The sequence below is a fragment of the Fopius arisanus genome, unplaced genomic scaffold, assembly GCF_000806365.1.
Source record: "Fopius arisanus strain USDA-PBARC FA_bdor unplaced genomic scaffold, ASM80636v1 scaffold00097, whole genome shotgun sequence".
Classification (NCBI taxonomy): domain Eukaryota; kingdom Metazoa; phylum Arthropoda; class Insecta; order Hymenoptera; family Braconidae; genus Fopius; species Fopius arisanus.
In genome coordinates this window covers 386,329-407,723 of record NW_011887836.1, presented here as the reverse complement: position 1 = coordinate 407,723, position 21,395 = coordinate 386,329, and the positions used below count along the sequence as shown (strand labels likewise).

At 37.6% G+C, this 21,395-nt stretch overlaps 5 protein-coding genes and 1 long non-coding RNA gene across 10 annotated transcripts in view; 2 read left to right on the top strand and 4 right to left on the bottom strand.

Annotated features, from left to right (window-relative positions):
* Positions 1–622: 622 nt before the first annotated feature.
* On the bottom strand, positions 623–5,950 carry LOC105270927 (facilitated trehalose transporter Tret1). The gene is made up of 4 exons (XM_011312165.1): positions 5,693–5,950; positions 2,637–2,854; positions 1,357–2,354; positions 623–1,238 (listed from the first exon to the last, which is right to left on the bottom strand). The coding sequence occupies exons 1-4, from the start codon at positions 5,719–5,721 to the stop codon at positions 915–917; spliced, it is 1,569 nt and encodes a 522-aa protein (XP_011310467.1). The 5' UTR covers positions 5,722–5,950; the 3' UTR covers positions 623–914.
* Positions 5,951–7,398: 1,448 nt separating this feature from the next.
* On the bottom strand, positions 7,399–15,272 carry SCAP (SREBP cleavage activating protein). Of its 5 annotated transcripts, XM_011312170.1 has the most exons (10): positions 14,665–14,730; positions 14,102–14,261; positions 13,644–13,819; positions 13,280–13,513; positions 12,875–13,207; positions 11,641–12,724; positions 11,006–11,279; positions 9,477–10,851; positions 9,164–9,303; positions 7,399–9,050 (listed from the first exon to the last, which is right to left on the bottom strand). In XM_011312170.1, the coding sequence occupies exons 3-10, from the start codon at positions 13,757–13,759 to the stop codon at positions 8,659–8,661; spliced, it is 3,948 nt and encodes a 1,315-aa protein (XP_011310472.1). In that variant the 5' UTR covers positions 13,760–13,819; positions 14,102–14,261; positions 14,665–14,730; the 3' UTR covers positions 7,399–8,658. The 5 variants fall into 5 exon arrangements, with proteins under 5 accessions (XP_011310472.1, XP_011310471.1, XP_011310468.1 ...); XM_011312169.1 differs by lacking the exons at positions 14,102–14,261; positions 14,665–14,730 and adding an exon at positions 15,179–15,272; XM_011312166.1 differs by lacking the exons at positions 14,102–14,261; positions 14,665–14,730 and adding an exon at positions 14,903–15,171.
* The window catches only part of LOC105270935 (uncharacterized), a 21,475-nt gene continuing 13,849 nt past the window's right edge, over positions 13,770–21,395 (top strand). The window contains exon 1 of the long non-coding RNA XR_892610.1: positions 13,770–13,883. This is a non-coding gene — a long non-coding RNA (uncharacterized lncRNA). The remainder of the gene's footprint in view (positions 13,884–21,395) is intronic.
* Positions 16,842–18,453, top strand: LOC105270930 (NADH dehydrogenase [ubiquinone] 1 alpha subcomplex assembly factor 5). Its single transcript, XM_011312172.1, has 3 exons — positions 16,842–17,612; positions 17,753–17,937; positions 18,023–18,453. The coding sequence occupies exons 1-3, from the start codon at positions 17,056–17,058 to the stop codon at positions 18,307–18,309; spliced, it is 1,029 nt and encodes a 342-aa protein (XP_011310474.1). The 5' UTR covers positions 16,842–17,055; the 3' UTR covers positions 18,310–18,453.
* Positions 18,457–19,332, bottom strand: Ufc1 (Ubiquitin-fold modifier conjugating enzyme 1). Its single transcript, XM_011312174.1, has 4 exons — positions 19,109–19,332; positions 18,909–19,040; positions 18,604–18,771; positions 18,457–18,543 (listed from the first exon to the last, which is right to left on the bottom strand). Exons 1-4 carry the CDS (start codon positions 19,229–19,231, stop codon positions 18,460–18,462), a joined length of 507 nt encoding a protein of 168 aa, XP_011310476.1. The 5' UTR covers positions 19,232–19,332; the 3' UTR covers positions 18,457–18,459.
* On the bottom strand, positions 20,966–21,378 carry LOC105270932 (copper chaperone for superoxide dismutase-like). The gene is made up of 2 exons (XM_011312175.1): positions 21,205–21,378; positions 20,966–21,139 (listed from the first exon to the last, which is right to left on the bottom strand). Exons 1-2 carry the CDS (start codon positions 21,288–21,290, stop codon positions 20,977–20,979), a joined length of 249 nt encoding a protein of 82 aa, XP_011310477.1. The 5' UTR covers positions 21,291–21,378; the 3' UTR covers positions 20,966–20,976.

The window sequence follows — 21,395 nt, the reverse complement described above, 5'->3', positions numbered from 1 at the left end:
ATTCCCAAAATAATTGACATTCCGAAATTTTCATTGTACGCCAAAGTCTACCCGTCGATATTTCCGTTAAAATTTTAATCGGTTTTCACGTTATCATTATTTAATCTGACAAATATGGAGCATGGAGGAAACCAAATGATTCAGAGGGAAATTTTGGAGAAGGAGAGGGAAATTTCTCAGGAGAATTTTCAGTGGCTAAATCTTGAAGATGCTGTGAAGAAAGACCATACACAGCGAATCCGGTGAGTTTGAAAATTATTTCGATAATTGTCTCTATTGGGTTTTCTGGGATTTAAAATGAGAGAGAATATTGCGAATAGCGCATCAAATGATTGTACTTGATTTATCTAGTGCTATAAAACCAAAGAGGAGGTTCAGTATGAGAACGAAAGGTCAGAAAATACACAAAAAATTGTCAAGGACAATAGGAAAAGATATGACAATGCCGGTTGTCCCAAAGAAGATTTTCCGAGTTCTATTGCTATTACGTCACGATAGATTCTTTCAAGTTGTCACGAGTTTCTTCACACCCATCAAGAAATTACAGGCTTGGAATTTTAATATAAAATCCAACAAGAAAAACAAGAGGTGTTGAGGATTCTCTGAAAATCTAAATGGTAAATTGTCATAATAAAAAATATCTTTATTTGATGAAACGTATAATTAGATTCTTTATACATTTCGGAAACATTATCAAACGTTCCCGTAGGTCTTACTCTGTAATACCCACAATTTCATATTTACAAAATTCGGAAATGAAACAGAAAGACAAGGCAATCTATCTTCCATTCAAATGCCCTAAACTACAGCTGCAATATTCCATCCTAATGAAGAGAGGAAATTAAATCTAATGAGAATGAGAAGAACCTTGAGTATAAAACAAAAACAGAAAGCCAGAGTATTTAGATAAGCACTCAGAGTTTGCTCTCAACATCATCGAGAACCATCGCAGGATTGGCAGTCGCCCATTTTTCTTTATTGCCAAGTCCATCCTTTTTCGGCTTGTGTTTGAGACTTTGAATCCCAGCAAAATGCTCCTCAATTTCTTTGAGAGTCCTCCCTTCGGTCTCCGGTAATGTCAAATAAAGTGTGACACCACCGACCAAATTCATTCCAGCGTAGAAAAGAAACGTCCCTGAGAGACCCATTGCATCAACCATATACAGAAATATTTTATTTATGACTGACATAAATATGTAACTTATTGCTGCTGCTATTCCAGTCGCGGAACTTCTTATCTGAAAGTAATAAAAAATGCACTAACAATTATTTCTTCAACCTTATGAGACATTGGCGTCGAATTCTATCATCTATTATTTTGTTTAAACGTATTAAAAAAAATATGCTGATTATCACCTTCGCTGGGAAGACTTCACCCGCGAGGATCCAAGCGAGTTGTCTAATTCCCATATGCGAAATAAAGGCAGATCCAATAAGAAAAGTAGTTGGAATCCAGGAGTAGACGGCCCTCTCAATCGCCTTGAGCTCCAACAAATAAATATAAATGGCACTTCCGAAGAAGCAGAGGCCAGTTCCACTAATGGACGCCCAATTGAGTCTCCTTTTCCCCACAAAGTGGATAGAGGCAACGCAAGTAGCGGTTCCAAGGAGCTCAGCAACCCCCAGAATCACTGTGGCTGTGTATTTATTCATGGGTACTTCCACTTTTTCGAAAATTGAAACGGCAAATGTCTGGAGAGTTGCTGATCCACCGAAGGCTGCCAGAAAAAATACGAGACTGACGAGCATCAGAGGAACAGCGAAAGTTCTCCTGAGAAATGGAGATAGATTCCACTGGCTGTTATTTTTTTCATCCCCGTCGTTTGGACCGTGTTCAGTAGCCCTGATGACCAGCTGTAGTTCCTCCCGGACATTTGATGGTGGAACCCACCCTCGTAGCCACCGGAGGGACTTTTCAGCCTCTCCTATCTTCTTTTTACCCGCCAGCCAGTAAGGACTCTCAGGTACAATAGCAAGAGTAACAAAACAGAGAATAGGATACGTGAGGTTGATGAGACAGGCTGTCCTCCAATCTGTCAAACTCCCTGTCAACAGTTGTGTGAAGATACCCAGAATTACTGACATAGTTGAAGTGGCTGCCAGCATGCCACGGAGATGTGGCTGCGTCACCTCGGCGACGTACGTCAAAACTGGTGCCTCTGTCAATCCACCAGTGAGACCTGTCAATGACAGTGCAATAAACATCATTGCACTGTTTGTTGCGTAATGAAGGATCACCCATGATGCTATGAATGGTATATTTGATATGAGCATCGTTTTTCTTCGTCCGAGATATTGCGAGAGTGGACCACTCACCAGGCACCCCAGTGGTACCGCAAATAAATTTATACTGCCTGTTACAAAGAGAAGATCATTATTATTAAACAACTTCGAAATTGAAGTATATTTTAAAGGCTTGGGCCAGTCCAATAATAAATAAAGCTTTTATTAGATAAATGTGGAGAAAGGGAATAGAAATGTGGCATGTCCGCGGACTAAGACGAGAACAAGATTGAAGAATGATCATCAAGAGAAAGACTATCAAATGTCAAGGTCGGCGACAGGAAGGAACATTTAATATGCGATAATATTATTAAATGTAGTATGATTTTAATTTTATTCATATATTAACTCACTGATCCATGTGATATCGTCCTTTGTTACTGGAATATCAGGATCGTCCTTCTGTAATGCAGGTAGAAGAATTGTTGGAAAACCTAGAGTTGATCCAAACGTCAGCAGCAGAAGATTCTTTGCCATAACAGCACACACCTGTGGAGCTGCTTGTCTCCACTTTGAACATTCTTTCTTCTCTTCATTTCCGTTGTGATCTCGGGCCGGTAGCTTCTCCCTACTGAGAATTATTAATTTTTCCATTAAAAAATCCTGCGGTTGTTTTAGTGTTTAGTAATCTATGGCGGATATGACTAGATTACTTCAATCCTGGCTAAAATTGCGTTGGAATCTAAATCTAGATTTCATGGAAGGCATTTGTCATTTATTATTTCGGTTTCTCTGTGCTTCTTTTTTATGATTGGTAAATGATAATTGGCTGTTAGAATTGATTATTTGATGATTAACGCGGTTCCAAGATTTCGTATTTTCCTCTTCGCTGAGTCTACCTTCACCTAGATTTTATCCAGTAGTGAGTGAAGGAAATGTGGACCTTCGCTAACACTTGCACAGTTAATGATGGTGTAGTGCTCGCAGTAGAATGGGTTTTTTCGCGTTTGTCCTGAAATCGATTGTATTTTAAAGCTTCCGGTTATTAGGTTGTTGCGTTCGGTAACGTACTGACATTCAATCACTTTCCCTTGGGGTTTGCCTCGGATATTGAGAAATAAACGACAGAAATAAGCGGAAATAACGGCTGATTGACAGAAAAATTCGATTTGGAAAAAAAGTCACTTTCTTTTCCCAGAAGTCCTCGATCTATAATGTGAATATACTCACAATCAACCAGTGGTTGATAAAAAAATTCGATTGTTGAGAAAATCAATCTCTTCCCTCATTATGAGTGACAAATCAGCCTCCTGAGCCGATGGCGAAAAAAAAATGAATTTTAGTTTCGCAACATCGACTTGAGTTTTCTTTCACCTCAATATGTGTCTGAGAATGATGGAAAAATATAATGCTGCACATGTACAGATATTTCCGTGCAATTAGCAGATGTAACGTGAAGAGGGTCTCATGCTGGTGTGAGAGCTACACCAATCGGATGGTGGAGGAATATCTTGTGAGAATTGTGTCGTAACCGATGCGTAAACCGGTCGCTCAAATTACGACAAGTATATGTAACACCTGAGCACGAGAATGAGTATTCATGAACAAGTTCTATAAAAGTTCGGCAATTTCATCAATTAGGAATTGTCCTACACTGACAACTGATAACATGCAGAAGAATCATTATATTTTCTCTAATTATTCTTTCCACCTCGATTGATTTATTGAGTTGATTCGAATGATTTGAATCACTAGAGAACAAGTTTTTGTAATTCCTATGGAATAGCACAATGTACCACAATGTTCACAATCATAAAATCGCAGCTACATCCTTCGATAAGATGAATTCCATTCGACAATCGTTCATTGACTATTCCCTCAAGTCTGGCGATAAATTCGATAAAATCTGCAGATAGTGATGAGATCACGAGGTGACAAAAATGGTATCCATCTCGCTATCAGTCAGTCTCTTGATTGAAATAAATTTATCGCGACAACTCCCCATTCTTTCCTTATTGTCCACCATCGACATGTCGAGCAAATTGAATAATAAAAAAACACAATGGATGGAATGAGATGATTACAATGCGTCAAAAGATACCAATAATTAATGTTAAACAAGAACATGAGAATTTTACCTTCGCTAAGAAAAATTGCGCACTACATGAAAATACAGAGGATTAAGAGGCAAATATTTGCATATCTTTATTTGTAGCAATAGAATTTACTTCAAGAAATTTGCGAACCGAAGATGAGCCTCGGAATGTCAGCAAAAAAATGCTGAAGCCAGTGTAAAATTGAGAGTAGTAAATGGAGAATTGAGGAAGATAGGAATCATTGCAGAAATATTTAATCATCATGAGACTTGCAATTAATTCACTGGAGTGTATAATTACATGAATAAATTCCCAGTTTAGTCTTCAATTTGACGTTATTGCAACGTGAACTATTTTCTTTTAAATACTATACGGAAACGTTTTGAAACGCTAAAACGTTAAATTGTCTAGTTGTTGAAATTTTACTCATTTTAATGTCAGGTAGAAATGGGCGAGCGCCGGATGTCTAGTGGGCTAATAAAATGGTTAACAAATGGTTAATAGAATCTTGAAATTTTCCCCGCTGACATTACCACTTCTACGCCGCGTAAATTAACGGAAATAAGAATCGCTGAATTTCCAAATTCAAAAATTCGAATAGCAAACTGAAATCAGTAATTTCGCGCTAGCGGAAAATGACGTTTACGTAATTGCTTATATTATTATCTCTGTCCATTGAAATCCTCATTTAAAAGAGGAAATAATTGATACTGAGCAAATCACCGAATGTATTTCTACATTGCGTAGTGAATTTCAAAAAGACCGATAGTATTGAATATTAATCTGATCACCGGTGTATTGACATGATTGACGATTGACTCCCAATTGTCGAGCTGGACGTAAACAATCGTCATTTTTCTGTAGTGTAGTCAGGTACAATTTGGTCGTCAGTTACCTAACATACACACGTTAAATGCCAATCGACGACAGGTCACTTTCACTCGGACTTGCTCATTCCGATTCTCCTTTATTCATCTTTCCAAAATAAAACTCATCCGTTTCTTTTTTATCCAACGAAACAAATCCAAACATCCCATTGATCATAAAATGAAAGATAAAAAAATTTCTATCGAAAAAATATTATTCTTTCTTTTATTATTTCAGTCGATGTCTGAAATTCTCTGACGTTGATTGATCATCATTCCAACTGATGCCTCGTAAACCTCTTCATTCTGTTTTTCTTGAGATAAAATGATTCCGAAGTGGAATCATTTTTTTAATTTTTTAAATTTTGCGAAAAATCAGAGAACAGTTGTCCAATCCTGATGGATTCATTCAAAAATTTCGCGACTCCTGGGGGAACGAACCTCTTCGTCGAGGTAAATATTTGCGCCAATCCCTTCAACGTTATTTTATTTGAATTTTTTTTTTACCTTGTTTCAATTTCCCCAGTTTCTGTCATAATGCACTATCTGCCCTGATCACTTCTGGCGCAATAAACTCGTTGTTTTTTATTTTTAAAGGGATCGACCAATTCACTACCGAAACATTGTAAAAATTTTCACTGAAAAAATTGTTTTGAACTTAATTGTTGAACTACGGATTGATATTCAAAAGTATTGCGTGCACCTTCCCCGTTGAGCTGAGCAGTCACTTGCTGATTACTATTGTCGTTAGCCAGTAGCAAAGCCACGAGCATTTGTACTTTCAGTCACTCCCTCCTGCAGATCAACTCCCTCCTACACCTCAACTTTATCTCAATTCACTAATCCTAAAAATGTTCTTCTGTTCCACTTTGCGAATTTTTCCTCGTACTAGGCTCGTTTTGGAAAGTGAATTTAATTTGTGGATGATTTATCTGTGTATCTGATAAGAGATTAGAAACTGTGGGGAAGAGGGTCGTATTGTCGAAAGACTCTAAGGAAATTTATTTGCAGACGTGATGTTCGCGGGGTCACTGAAATTAAATACTTTAATCATTTGAAGGATGTTCAATGACATTTTATTCAAAGTTCAGGTTTTTATGAATATCTCTGACAAATTATCGATGAGTTTGACGTGAAAAAATATATCGATTCTGCATTTTTTAATTATTCAATGGCTCACGAAGTTTCGTGGTGGTGGGATCATTTTCTTCAGTCTTCTCTACAGCTTTGCGATTGTTGTTGAAAGTTTAGAAGAAACGCGGGAGAAAGGTTTGCACCACCTTGAAACTTCGTCGGTCAATAAAGAATGACAAATTGAAAAAACTTTGTTTTTTCCGTTAATCCTATCGTAAGTTTGTCAGAAAAATAAAAAACGTGAATTTTGGCGGAAAGGGTGTGGAACATCCTTAAAATCATAAAAGATTTTCCTGTAAAATTCCCTCTAGATCATTTTTTGATAAAAAAATCACCGCGTTGTGATAAAATTAGGCAGATTTTGATCTGGTAGTTCGGTAAAGATTCACCGTTCTTCTAGTTTACTTTCTAATTAAACCGGGTATTGATATTTGTGAACGTAATGTAAATGCACGGGTAATCTTCGCATCTGTTCGGATTTTCTTTCTGAGGATCACAGAATGACGTGAGACGCGGAGGTAAGATGATTAATAGTGAGAAAAACACATCGCTTTTAGTGGAAAATAAAACCGTAGGATTATTTCGCAATAAATCGGTAAATTTTTTAAATATTTTTTCGTAAATTGGAATTGATTGGTGGATTTATTGTGGACCAACAATCGAGTTGTCACAAAGTTCATAATTCCTAGTTTGATTAGAGGTCTCAATGTTCTAAGTATGGGATATAAATCATCTGTACAATTCCACTTATCGTCATTCTCATTAATCGCAAAGTACTGAAGATTACTGCTACATCTACAAAACCGATTGACACCGATTCTGGATTAAGATTAAGGCATTTACCTTCATCCAATTGCCAACAATCTATTCCATCACATTTTCCATGCTGTTTAGGAAAGTGCAATGTCTCTGAATTCATTAATTTTTCGAGGATTTATCGAGGATTCTTAAGAATTCATTTATTCCTTCAGGCGACTCCAAGGATCTTCAGGGAATTGATAACTACATTTTTTAAGGACAATTTTTAAAAGAAGCTTTTAATGGAATTAAAATAAATCACCACAAACTTAATGGTCAATAATCTAAATTTATTATTAAATTAATAAATACAAAAATTCACGCGGGTCGGCTCTAGTTGCTGTCACAAACAAATTGAATAATATTAAAACCTAAAAATATTAATAATTAAATAATTTCGCAAGTACGATCGTTTAACATTCACTTTGGTCGATGAAAATATTAATTCTACGACATACATTGATTTCTCAGTAAAAAAATGTTCTCGTATCAAAGACACAGTGTGATCGATGACAATTATCTATTTGTTTCTTTTCCCATCATTTCTTCGGCTTTGAATCTATATTCAGTCTAAAATCAGCACGATTTTTTTGTTGTATCTGTCACCGCGATCTCGAGGATTTTCAGATAATCTATTTTTTACTCTCACCGATTATCAGCTACCACACCCTTTAAAAATATATTTTTATTGATGATGCCGGGTACACTTTATTTTCAATCTGAATAATCGAGTTAAGACTAATTATAGAACCCCGCAATATTCTTAAATTAATGCTTATCAAAATATTATTTCGGGCTGTTTAAATTCATATAAAATCTTCAATCGGGTTCGTCTTTTTCGTATTTATATGTATTATCAAGTATGAAAAATAAACCAGACGCATTGTCTGACGCAATTGTTCGTGAAGTATATTACTACTGAATTCAAGTGATGAAGTAACGAAAACAAGGTGACGGATCGTATAAAGGCACTCTCAAACATTAAAAATGCGAAATTATAAATTAAGTGATGCCAGGCGTATTTTCATCGATTTCTAAAAATTCAATATGAACTTATCGCTATAAAATTATGAATTATTCCCAAAAAATTTGATTCTGTTTCTCACAATCCCCATTCACTCGATATACATTTAAAAACATCCAATATCTCACAATTTTTCCAAGACTTTACTCTAAATTGGCAATATTCAATAGATAAATATATTTTCATCAATAACCACCCGACAAATTAGAAAAAAAAACTCTGTCTTTCTCAATTTACGAAATAAAATGGATGATTCATATCTGGCTTTAGTACTGATAAAACTATCATCATTATGTTGCACAGCCGGTCGCCTAAAATTATCTAAATTTCACCAATAATATTCATGACCATACTCTCAATGATAACCAGTAACAACATTAATTATTGAATAGGAGAAATCGAAGAAGCGTACGATTTGAGATAGGCAGAAGGTCAAAGCAACTAATTAAACGAAGGAAATTCTCTATTTACAGTAGTTCCTTATATTGTTTTTAATAAAATATATGATAAAAATTGTTCAGTCCAACTTATCAGAGACTAAGGGAAATCTGACTATTCGCAACTGTCGTCCAAAATCGCAAACAATGCTGTCCCTAAGTGCAATCATTTGTTTAACGTAAACACAACTGTCTTTATGATCTAATCGTACTTCTCTCACGGGTTCACCCGTTCGAACGTCCCAAACGACCAGAGAACCCTGATTGCTAGTTATGAGTAATTGATGTGTCAGCATGACTAATTGAAGACTATAGGCTGCCCTGTGAGCCGGTAGGGCATGAAGTAAATGACCCTGAAATCTCTCCCAAACGCAGAGACGTTCATCTGTACCAATGCTTATCACGTACGAGGCTGAACAAGTTATTGCCGCCACAGCACCATCGTGTGCGTGTATGCTATACATACACGTACCTGAAAATCAAGGAAAATTTCCAAGATTCATTTTAATTCCTTCAATTCACTCTGAGAAACTAAAAGTACAGTTGACTAGAGGGCACTGCGAATATTAGGTTAATTCATTTCACCTGTTAATAAATCCCAGACACAGAGAAGTCCATCCTGGGAACCACTACCAGATGTCATGGGACTCATGCGGTCGATGAAGAGACAAGAAATGGGACCGCAGTGTCCATGAAGAGTATAAAGTGGTTGTTGGTCTTCTAGTCTGCAATGGTCGTGCAGAAAAAAAAAACAAAACAAATGAGACAATATAAAGGTTATCATCTTTTTTTCTATTGTTTTACACGACTGATTAACAGGAAAAGTACAAGCTGTAAAAAATAGAAGGGTAATGCATTCTACAATGTCTAGAATGAAAAACGGAATGATTTCAATTACCTAAACACTTTGAGGGTGTGATCCTGGCTTCCAGTGAGCACTCTTCCTCCCTCGCTATCAAGAACAGTGATAGCCTGCTGATGAGCCCTGTGAGAGCCCTTTTTGAGGCACCTGAGATCCTCCTCGACTTGAGGAAATCCCCCAATGTCCATGGGGGAGCCAGCACTTCCAGTTCTCACGTGTGTTCTCCTCCCAGAAGTAAATCCCCAATCAATTTGATGTCCCTCGCTGTATCTCTCGAGCTCCAAAAAGTCCACGGACCCATTGAGCTTAGCCGCAACAACCCTACAACCCACGAGTTTCACTGACGATATCCCCAATCGACTTCCATCATCGAAGAAACACTTGAATCGCCCTGTGCTTCCCTCCCAAAACTCCAGAACTCCATTGGCACACCCCACCACTAGAATATTCTCTTGATAATCGATGCACCAGATCGGTGCAACGTTCTGCACAGTCTGCACTGTTCTATCAGTGCTGAGAGACGTTGCACTGTCATTTAATTCAAATTTACCAAGCCCTCCACAGGTATTAATCACTTCACTCCCCACGCACTTGTGAACGTCATCGTTAGATCTTCTGAACTGATCGAACAACTGCTTGTAGTCATTACCGAAGTCAAAACCATTCTCATAACACTCCTGTTTCGGTTGGAACCTCATCGTTGAGAATTTGGTGTTAATTGAGGGTCTCAGGTCAGGAAACTCGAAAGAGTGGAGATTTCTCGACATTTTCCTTTTGTCACTCGAGCACTCGATCTGGTAATCGTAATCTAAAGAGTTCATGGAGTGTCTCTTTCTTCCTTGAGAGTTTTTGGGAAAGTTCCCACCTGGAGAGTACTTTTGTCGTCCCCCAGGCGAGGAGTAGAGCCCAAAGGAGTTGCCCTCTATTTCACCTCGAGATGGAGGTGATCCACTCTCATAATCTGACATCAACTCATCATCAGGGGTGGGATTACTGAGGTCCCTCTGGCTGGAATTGAGAAATTTCTTTCTATCAATGTGTGCCAGCATATCCCCAGTGGTGACGTCCCATATTTTTATGTGACCAGCTAGACATGTACTGGCTATTGTGTCACCATCTGTGGCGATGCACTCTACCTCCTGGGAGTGACCCTCCAGCACTAGTGGAAGGGCCTCCAGGACCAGTTGGGTGGATGAGTCCTGGGTTTTATCCTGCTGGTGCCAGCTTGCTCGCCACTCTGCGTAATTACGAGTACAGATACACCGATAGAGAACTACCATTGTGTAGGCAACTACTATAACGCTGATTAGACAGAGTAGAGCTGCCAGGAAAATCTCCATGGGACTCGAAGGAACGAAGGGAGCGTCTGTATTGAATCCACGACTTTCTGATCTAGAGGGAACTTCGATATCTGGAAAGAGTTAAATAAGTCAGATGAATTCGAGGAGTTGCTTCATTCTGCCATATTTCCCTTCAAATTACTAATCTATCCAATAATTGATGCAGTCATTGATGTCAGTGTCTTTGAAGTCTTTGAATAAATCATGGTTCTACGTCAGACATACCTGAAAAGTCCAGGGGATCAAGGGCAGCCGTTGCCAAGCTCTGCCATTGAAAATGCTGTACGTCATTTGGATTGCTGATTCGTCGTGATAATTGAGGATTTACCGCGTGGGATATTTTTATCGCTGGGAGGACTGTTATTTGTTCACCTGCTGTGGAGATGTTGTACATCGTGAGGATCGAGGACCAGTGATAAAGAGAGAGACGATTCCACGGGGGAAAATCTAGTGGACGGAGTTTCTTTAAATCCTCTGTTATGTTGTTTGGATTGGGAAGCTATAAAAAATGAATTCATTAAAATAATTAGATACAGAAAAATGAGGTAAATATGGGAGTGAAAAATAGTGGATTTAAAAATCAAACCATTGAAGAAAGTGAATGATTCGAATATTTCGAGATTAGGTTTTAAAACTCATGAATGTTTTTTCAACAAGAATGTTACGGCTTCACTTAGATATTTCTTCTTGTCGTCATTATAGTGATGACGACAAACATCATGACTCATCATTATTGCAAAAAGTTAAGAAATGTCTTGCTGCCTTAGAGACAGCAATTTCTTACACAATTTCTTTCCATATAGCTAGATTATCTAGCAGTTAGTATATATTATCATTCAAAAAAAAACAGTAAAACTCACTTCATTAACAATACTAGGAGGACTCGTGGAGGTGACGATCATTGGCTTCAGTTTCTTGAATTCGACGTAACTTTTAAGCGTGTGTGGCCTCTCCATCGTGTAGCTCTCGATGTCACTGTCAGCTTTAAGGGTGTCACTGAGATGAATCAAATGCTCAATGATTCCAGAATTGTAAATGATCATGGAGATCCACACGACCATCCAAACCATGAAAGCCCGCTGGAAGATTCTAGTTCTCGCCCAGAAGTGAACAAGCCTCAGCCTCTTGGGTATTTTCACGAGCGTCTGAGTGTTCTGGGTAGTTGGTGCAATGATATTTGTGGGTCCTGTCATTCCATTGAGCCTGGGATGTGACTTGGACCTGAAGAAATTGGGCTTTTTATTAGGGACTATAGTAGTGAACTGCTGTTTCCTCGTGGCAGGAATATGAGTGAATTGGAACCGTGAGTTGTCACTTGACAGCTCCATTCTTCGAATATCCATGGCAAGAATCGTCGAGAAGAAGACCATTTGCAGGAAGAAGTCATTGAGAAGCCCGACAATGGCGAAAATACAGAACTCCTGGATTGCCGGGACGAAAGTGAAGAGTCCAATTGTTAAAATTGTCACTTCTGTCAGTAGATTTTTCGTTATGGACCAGCCTTCCTTCGAGAGACCCTGAGCCACTCTTATTTTAACATCTAGGTGTGTTGGAGTGCTCACGACACTCTTCGTCAGGACCAAAACATTCTCCAGACCTACTATCACCACCATATATGGAAATATCTCTTTGCCACTGAGACTGAGTGTCAAACCGAAGAAGAAACAGACTCCTACTGTCATTGACAGTGAGGATATCACGGTTACTGTCGCACTGAAGGCCACACCAATTTTAGATTTTATCAATTCCATTTTTCTCACCGAGAAATAAACGTAAATGAAAAGAGCAAAGAACGTCATCATAAGAGGAAAGAAGTCATTGTAGTTAAATTCACCCGGATAGAAAATGTGAAGGGTTTCGTCTGTTTGAGGGCGTAACTCAGCTTTTGGAGACTGATGAAGGGAGTAGTAGGCTGTCAATCTTGTTTTTAAACCCTCGATGAATCTAAAGAGAAAGACAATTATTTGAGTTAAAATCCGAATTCCCTATTATTTTGCAATCGTGGACCTTGGAAATTATAATTTTACATTATCTCACCGTTGATTTGCTCTTTAATCCACAAATATTTATTCAAGACGTCATACGCGTATTTACCTAGGATCGTACTCTTTCAGGAATATAGTAACTGCATATTGAAGTACTCTCTGTCTGACACGTACTGGATACCGTTTAACACCAGTTTCTTTGAGATTCATACCAAAGAGCATTTCAGCAAGGCTTATTTTGCCCTTCTGTAGATTCTGGTAGGAGAATATCGTTCCAATAACGTCATTATCCTGGTTGAATAACTCGATGCTCTGTTGCCAGAAATTAGCTGGCGACAGGATTAAACAGTTGTATTCAGGAAGTATCTCGGGTTTCTTTGAATTTGCACTTCGTTTTTTCACAGCCTCGATGTGCAAACACACTTGGCCAAGTGTTTTCAATCTTTAAATGGCAAATAAAAAGATAATTAATCATGCGCGGATAATATTTCAACTATTGCTATGTGATATTTACGTTTCTGGGTCCTGATAATTCTGGATAATCTCCAGGAGATTGAAGACCTCGTAGAGAGGGCCTCGAAAGGCATCGGATAATGCGAGATCGCTGCTCCATGGGATAACTCCCGTCCTCAAAACAACTTGCTGGACGTACAGTGATGAACTCTCGGTTCCATTGGAAATACCAATTGTCTGATTTATCACTGTTCTTGGTGCATTGCCTGGCATAGGCAGATTCACTAGTGGATAACTGAGGGACAAACCAATGCATAAATTTATCAGATATTCATGATCCCCTTGAATCGCATACAGTCTCTCTTTCCTCAAAAATTAAGAATATGTTTTTTTTTAGAGTACCATTGTGGCAGATATGGACTCACCAGCATAGGAGAACGACTGTAATTGCTAGTGAAAGAGCTGCAATTGGATGTGACGAGCAGAAAAGGCCATGGGCATAATACACCCCTGCCACTCTATCTGGCAGGCTTCGGGACATTTCACCTCAAGGCTACCTCGTTAACATTTCTTTTCGTTAAGAGACTCTGCTATTCAGCGACTAAAAAATCCCATTGAAAAATCGTCAATCTCTCTCGATGTATTATGCAGTGCTTTTTTGAAAGGTAAAAACCTGACGATTTTACTCCTCTTAGTTACTAGTTTTACTTTGTAATTTTTCATCTTTTCCGTGTTATTAGCATTATGAATTCGTTCTACCAATTCAAATATTGCGCAGGGAATTTCAATTAGATTTTTTTGTTTGAGTGGTTTCAAGTTTTGATGAGTAGTAATTCTGTTCCTGGAATTTTTTTTTTGATATTCAATGGAATTGATTACCAACTTTGATAATTGAAGATCATTTTTATAATCAACATAAGTTAATGTCTCTTGGAAATCGTCGACTCCCATTTCCACTTTTATCTATTTTTGATTACATCACAACGTGTCTATTAAAACGCCGAAATTAAAATACTCGCCCGATTGCAGACAGTCGAAAGAATCTGAAATTCAAATTAATTTTCCAATTTGTTTTTTAATCACATTCTCCCGATATTCCATCGATTGTCCATAACGCAGATAATTCCGTATTCACCGAAAAACATGAGCTTAAAAATTCATTAAAAACCATCCAATTATCACAATCACCAAAAACCCTCAGAAATAAATAAATTAAAAAGCCGCAAGATGACCCTTAAACGAATCACGAATAAAATTAGCGACAAGGCCACAGTGAGTACTGGTTAATAAAATCACAATCGCACAGCCGTCAAATCAATTGATAAAACCCCCGACCACCGCCAATTCTCTCATTACCCACATCTTTCCATTGACCTCTCATAAATACCAAATCCCGCCCCATTAAAAAGTAAATAAAAAAGATAAATAAAAAAAAGCCTCTCCAACAATTTCCTCGCAACTCCAATAATAACCGAGATGACGCAACGTGTTTGTTTCATTCAACTCCGAAATCCGTAATTCGATCACTAAGAACCCACCAACAATTAAATGATCAATCAAAATGACCAATGATAATCTTCAAATAAATCGATCAATCACACCAAATCCTATTACGTCGTAAAAAACCCGATAACATCATCGAATCTTTAAGGTTATGTTTATCACAGATTATTAAAAGATTTACCGTAAAATCCCACGTTTTCAATAGTGGACTCCACGTATTATTATTTCATACGTTTCAATTGATACCACGTGTTACCGAAACATGCGGTTATTTTCAGACATTCGGAGCACGAGTATTTTATCACTGAAGTTGGAAAATTAATTTTTCCATTGCTATTTCACTGGATCGATGATTTATTTTAATTGAGAGATACTCTCACGCACAAATCCACGAGTGCACTGGCCGGTTTCAATTTAACTCATACGTCTGGCTCCGATACCGTGAGATATAACTCACCACTTTTTTTAGGCTTTTTTTTTCAACTTGTTTTCCTCTCTCGGCTATTCTGCGACGACGAGCCTCCACTCGACGACCAATCACCAGGTGGTCTTGATGTTTTTTTCGCCAGGGTGGGAGCAGATTTTACACGTGGTAGAAAGGAGCACTTCCTCATCGGCTCATTTTTTTTTTCATCTTTTCGGCCTTATTTTTTGTTTTGCCTCAAGTGCTTGAATTATCTCATTCCTTTAGAGAGTTTATCGGCTTTTTTTAAACGGCTCTTAGGGAAGGGGCGAGATTTGTTTAGATTTATTTAGTTCCTGTGTTATCGATCGGGATTTATGCAATCTTATATTGATTTCAGAGTGACTTTCCACATTTTCGAACAGTTTTCTTCAGTTATTGATGATATAATCGGGACGTAGGGAGGAAGAGTGATAACTGATAACAAATACTGATTTCATTATCTGGGATATTTGAAATCATTGATAGGCTTGGAAAAAAAGAGGGGCCTTGAGCTTCGATGAACTTGAGCTCTTACGTATTTTGAGTTTTAATCTGTTTCACAGCGGATGCACTTTTTAAGAACTTTCAGTCTTAGATAAGTTTGTTTGCAAAAACAAAGAGGATTGAAATAGAATTTGTTGAGGCAGAACCAGGCATTTGTTGAGGCAGAACCAGAATTTTTTTGAGGAACTTTAGATTATTTTGAAAACCGTCTAGTTGTATTGGAGAATTTTTTTTAAACCGTCAACTCGTGGAGGCACTGATTTTCCTGACACATGACACCGATAAACTTTTCATTTACATACGGAGTGTGAATTCTCTACATACGTGGGTATAGTGGCCGTGACCTTGGTTACGAAATCTCTAAGACCTCCAGTTGTCTTCATAAACTCCCTCACCAAATAATCTATTGCTGAAATTTTATACAATGTAATTGAGAGTTCAATAATCTTGTTAACTTTCCACGTGGATTCGATTTTATGGCATACAATTAGTGGCTAAGTGTTATAAGGAGATCATTACATTAATTTTTCGGAGATATCTCCGAAATTACGGGAGGTAAGTAATTTTTTGTTAAGACCATTTTTATCACGCTAATTAAGATCTTAATTCATGTGATTGAATATTATTTAGACTTTTGCTCATTCGTTCATTAATTAATTTAAGAACAATCCGGAAGTGTTCAACGGTGTTAACGTATAATTAAGACATTGACGCAGCACTGATTAATGGAATGATAATTTTATTTTCGTTTTATGAGTCGCACATGCGTCAATTTTTCATTCATTCAATAATTTCCGCATGTCATGCCTCGTTGAATTGATATAACACCACCGAAAGAACTTACATTCTTACTCTGAACCAGTCACATTGTTTTGTATTACCTTATGCGAATAATTATATTGGCTCTCACTGATTTTTTAAATATTTGGATTTTACCTTTTATAAGCTGAATTCATTAAGATATTTGACGTCTCTTTACAGATATTTTATTTTTCATGCAAATTATTGGAATAAATTTGTTCCAGAATAGATAGATGCGCATGAATTAAGAATAAGAAAAACTTGCGGAATTAATTATGAGACTTTTTTTAAATATAGAATTTAATAAATCATAAAGTCCGATTTCCTATAATTAAAATAATTCATTAATTCATGATTAATTGATTCGAAGTTTTTCAGAGCCAAACTTCGAAGTCAAGTCACGTGTACGTGTTTTGGAGCCGATAATATAAACATGGAAGTTTATCACTTTTGCTTCCCAGAAGAGACGTTCAACTCTTTTCAATAAATTCAAGGGATTGCTGCAAGTAATAACCGTTCTCTTTTCCCTAGAATAACTGAAGAAACTCTGAAATACAATTAGAAATTAGTGAAAAGTGATAAAAATGACTCTTAACCTCACAAAAACAAGAGTTTTGAATCTGCGGAGTATTGCCACTTCTTCATGCTGCAGAAATCTACCTCCCAACAGTGTGATGAATGTTTTCGATAGGAATGCCAAACTTTTACAACGAGAGAGAGCAGCTAGAGACCCAGAGGTGAAATTGTACGATTATCTAAAAGAAGAAGTGGGTTTCAGACTCGCTGACAGAGTATTTGATATAAAAAGAGAATTTCAATGTGCTCTGGACTTGGGATGCGGTCGGGGCTATGTCTCCAGGAATATTCATTCTGATAGCGTGAAGAAATTAATTCTAGCTGACATGTCTTCGAGCTTCGTCGAGCAAGCGATGGTTCCTGAGAATGTCGAGATCGAGAGGAAAATTCTTGATGAAGAAAATTTCTCTCTGGAGCAGAACAGTCTCGATCTTGTGTTAAGCTGCTTGAGTCTTCACTGGGTTAATGATCTTCCTGGGTGTTTCAGCAAAATCATTCAGAGCCTTAAGAATGATGGGGTCTTTATGGGTGCAATTTTCGGGGGCGATACTCTCTATGAATTGAGGTAGGACATCTTAATCGGGCAGTGCTTTAAATGACTTTAAGAAAAATGGATCACTCTTGAAATAATATTAATAATTAATTATTAGAATTTCATAATAACGAAGAGATATTGTATACAATTGTCGTTACTGCATTCTTCAGAAGTTCCCTGCAACTCGCAGAATTGGAGAGGGATGGAGGAATCGCTCCTCACGTCTCACCATTCACACAAATTAGGGATATTGGCAGCTTGATGACGAGAGCTGGATTCACTATGTTAACTATTGATTGTGATGAAATGGTTATTGGGTATCCTTCGATGTTTGAAGTTATGTCGGACTTGAAAGGTAATTCGAAGGAACTGTTCACGTTCTTTAGACGACTCAGGTGATTTTTACATGTTTTAGATTATAAAAATTATGTTTACTTCAGGAATGGCAGAAAATAATGCAGCTAGGAATAGAAAGTTGCACCTGAAACGAGAGACTGCACTGGCTGCTGCAGCTATTTACGAGGAGCTCTATGGGAAGACGAAGGATGATGGGAGTATTTATGTTCCTGCGACGTTTCAAATAATTTATATGCTGGGTTGGAAGCCAGACGCTTCGCAACCGAAGCCCTTGGACAGAGGGACTGGAGATGTATCCCTGAAAGACCTGTACAAATTAGACGAAATCATTAAAGATACCAAGAAAATCAAATTAGATGACGAAAAATAGAGTATTGTTCAATATGAAATGTAAAATATAATTTATTTAACACAATAAAGTTTTGTTTTGTACAGTAAAACTTTTCTCTGCCAGTTTTGCATTATTTCTTGCATAAAGATGGGAATGAACAGGATAATTAATTATAGAATGCATTTATCGTTATTTGGAGTCGCATTGATCCTTGTGCTTTATCACTCCTTTCTCGATCAAGTCGGGGACCTCAACGGCCATCCAGGGCCCGAGCTGAAATAGTAATGTTCCTTGAGTATTTTAATTAACAATTACACGAAGTATCAGACGTACCCCGAGTGCCATTGCATGAGCAATTCCAAATTTAGGAACATTGCGAGCCCAAAGTGGTTTGAAGTGGTCACTGAGACATATTTTCCCTCCTCGGTACATTTTAGCGGTTTTCCCATCTAATTCTGGTAATGCCAACTCTGGAGCTGTCATTGGATACGTTACAGGAATCTGGGAAAAATGGGGATGAAAACTGGCACATAATTTATAGAGATCAATTTTTTTTATTTTTGAAAAAACCCAAGTTTCAACTCAACTGAGCATCCTTTCACCACCCACTACTGATATCAATAGACTTTCTTACTCACATCGAATTCAACATCGAACTCGTACTTCAACAAATTATGGATAAACCAACATTTTCCGAACCACTTGGTTCCACCCTCATTCGGTTGCAAGTGGAACCAATGATTGTCCGCTTCTTTATTATTCTTCGTGTACTACAATAAAAAACGACAGTGTAAAAATGACAGAACATATGGCTGTACAAGTCAATCAGTCAATGTACCTGAATCAGACATGTCAATTCCTCCTGGAGCCTTTTCGGCCAAAGTTCGTTATCCCGAGGTCCAGCTTTTGTTTTCAAGAGAGGAATTCCACTCAAACTTTTCTTTGTCGAAGCATCCACCATCTCTATTTGTTTTTATTTCACTTCACTTTCGAAAATTCATTGATTTACTAACTGGGCTGTTGAGCTCAAAGAGGATTGACTAAAGTAGAGGCTCAGTTCTGAGGGTTTGAGTGACACCAGCTGCATCGTAGTACTGTACCCCAAGAGAGGGAGGGCACCACACGCAATGCTGGAGTGTTTGAGTGTTTCATAAATCAAGTAATTAGAGTGAAACTCTTTCCACGTCACCCAAGGGGTAGAGTCATTGACGCGTTTTTTTTAACGTGGTATCCCCTGTAGGCCTAATCCACTAAGTCAATGGATGGGAAAAAAAGGTTTTTCCATGGAAGGAAATTAAATAAAACAGTAAATAACAATAATTTTTGCTCTCATTTTTTTTCCGCTATTTTCTGATTTTTTAAAATATATTTCACATTTTTTCCTGCTATTTGCAATTATCATTTTTTAAATAGTCCCACCAGTGCCGAACAGCTGCAGAGTGGGGATGACACGGAGATGAGGGGAAGGTGATAGTGACCGCCGCACTATCTCGTGCCGCCTGAGAGAAATTGTCCCCTGTTCCTGGCTTGGCAATACCTGCTTGTATCATACCTTATATTATTTTCAATGAGATAAAACAGGTGAATTATTTAATCGATGACAATAAATGGATAATAAGGCGGTTGTCTCATTATTTTCTTGTCTTATTATTAGATATGCGACTCACTAACTTTCCGTGAGGTTTTCTAGTTTAAAGAATTGGAATCTGAAAAGGAAGTTCTGATCGCTGGAAATCGTTCTTTGGCCGAAGTCAATGTAGTAAAGCAACCCCAACTCGAGGAGAATAAAAAAGCATTACATGAACAATGATAATTGTGATTTTTATTTTCATTCTCCTTCGTGTCGAGAAAATAGCTGAGAAATGCTTATCGGGAGATACAGAAGTCGATGAATTCCCGGATCAATTCTTGACCCGAAGAAAGATACTGCATTTACGAAAGGTGAAGGTAGACAAAATGCGAGAGCTTAAGAGGAAACCGAAATCGTCAACAGGGGGTTATCCAGCAGTGAACACCTTTCGCCGCCCAAGCTTTCTTAAAGCTATTTCCATAATGTGGATCGAAATAATTTCCACGATAGCCCTCATCTCAAACAACAAGACAAAAGACTACATCATAGGCTTCACGGACCTCGGAAATTGCGACGATTTTTCCGCAGAGATGATGGAGTGGAGAATAGCTCAGTCTGGTGCAATATCATACACTGGTGACCTGTTGAATCCACCAGAAAAGGGAAAGAAGCCGTCTAATCTACTCTTTGGAAACAAGAAATCAAAAACAATTCGAGGCAGAACTAATTCTGACGACAGTGGTTCTGATAACGAATGATTTATTCTCATTCGATCGAATTTTCCTAGTTATTCGCATACCTTTTTGGATTATTATTATTTTCTTTACGTCACGCACACTGATAAATGATAAATTACGAATTGAATCAATCTGATCGAACACAATAAACATTTATTTATGGGTTTATATTGAATTTTTATTTGAGTTATAAATACCTTCAGCCCTCCTCATAAGTAAAAACTGAAATATAAAAATGTTTCATCAGGAATATTATGGAATGATATGACTTTTACATGACCTGCATACAGAAATAAATTTATAGTAGTTTTCAAAAAGTGCACTTTATTACCACACACTGAAAAGACACACAAAACATTGGTTTTTAAAATTGTATTTAATCGGTAAATACTACGAGTATTAGGCTAAGGTGCATTTACCTGGATATATGAAAGTATTTTTGAATGAACCTTTTTGTTTAGACTCATCTCGCTCATCCCACAGGGTCGTCCCATGGCAGGCACGAATTCTTTTCGTATTTTCGAAGACTCCTGATGATCTCGCGGTAATTCCACACGCTAGTCTCTGGAATAAATTATTAAAAGTGTTGAGTAAAAGCAATACGAACGAAATCATTCATAAACTCACTGCTGGCCACTATTTCCATCAAATTTTGATGTTGGACTATTCCCCTTGTCCAGAACACCGGTCGTTTCTGTATTAGCCTCAACCATTTTCTCTTCACTCTTTAATATCTCCTTTCGTTTTCTCAATTTAGTCAATGGTACATAGACTCGTTTTTGAATCCCATGATTGTCTAATTCTTTCCTAACGACTTC

Bases quoted from the DNA above. Each gene is read 5' to 3' on its own strand.
- LOC105270927 (XM_011312165.1), bottom strand. From the start codon at position 5,721: ATGACAGAAACTGGGGAAATTGAAACAAG. The intron at 2,355-2,636 runs GTGAGTTAATAT...TCTTTGTAACAG, and splicing joins GGACGATATCACATGGATCA to GCAGTATAAATTTATTTGCG. The intron at 1,239-1,356 runs GTGATAATCAGC...TATTACTTTCAG, and splicing joins GTGAAGTCTTCCCAGCGAAG to ATAAGAAGTTCCGCGACTGG.
- SCAP (XM_011312169.1), bottom strand. From the start codon at position 13,759: ATGTCCCGAAGCCTGCCAGATAGAGTGGCAGGGGTGTATTATGCCCAT. The intron at 11,280-11,640 runs GTGAGTTTTACT...CATTTTTTATAG, and splicing joins CTCCTAGTATTGTTAATGAA to CTTCCCAATCCAAACAACAT. The intron at 9,304-9,476 runs GTAATTGAAATC...CGACCATTGCAG, and splicing joins CACACCCTCAAAGTGTTTAG to ACTAGAAGACCAACAACCAC.
- LOC105270930 (XM_011312172.1), top strand. From the start codon at position 17,056: ATGACTCTTAACCTCACAAAAACAAGAGTTTTGAATCTGCGGAGTATT. The intron at 17,613-17,752 runs GTAGGACATCTT...TGCATTCTTCAG, and splicing joins GATACTCTCTATGAATTGAG to AAGTTCCCTGCAACTCGCAG. The intron at 17,938-18,022 runs GTAATTCGAAGG...TGTTTACTTCAG, and splicing joins AGTTATGTCGGACTTGAAAG to GAATGGCAGAAAATAATGCA.
- Ufc1 (XM_011312174.1), bottom strand. From the start codon at position 19,231: ATGGTGGATGCTTCGACAAAGAAAAGTTTGAGTGGAATTCCTCTCTTG. The intron at 19,041-19,108 runs GTACATTGACTG...TTTTTATTGTAG, and splicing joins AATTGACATGTCTGATTCAG to TACACGAAGAATAATAAAGA. The intron at 18,544-18,603 runs GTACGTCTGATA...TTACTATTTCAG, and splicing joins CTCATGCAATGGCACTCGGG to CTCGGGCCCTGGATGGCCGT.
- LOC105270932 (XM_011312175.1), bottom strand. From the start codon at position 21,290: ATGGTTGAGGCTAATACAGAAACGACCGGTGTTCTGGACAAGGGGAAT. The intron at 21,140-21,204 runs GTGAGTTTATGA...TTTATTCCAGAG, and splicing joins GATGGAAATAGTGGCCAGCA to ACTAGCGTGTGGAATTACCG.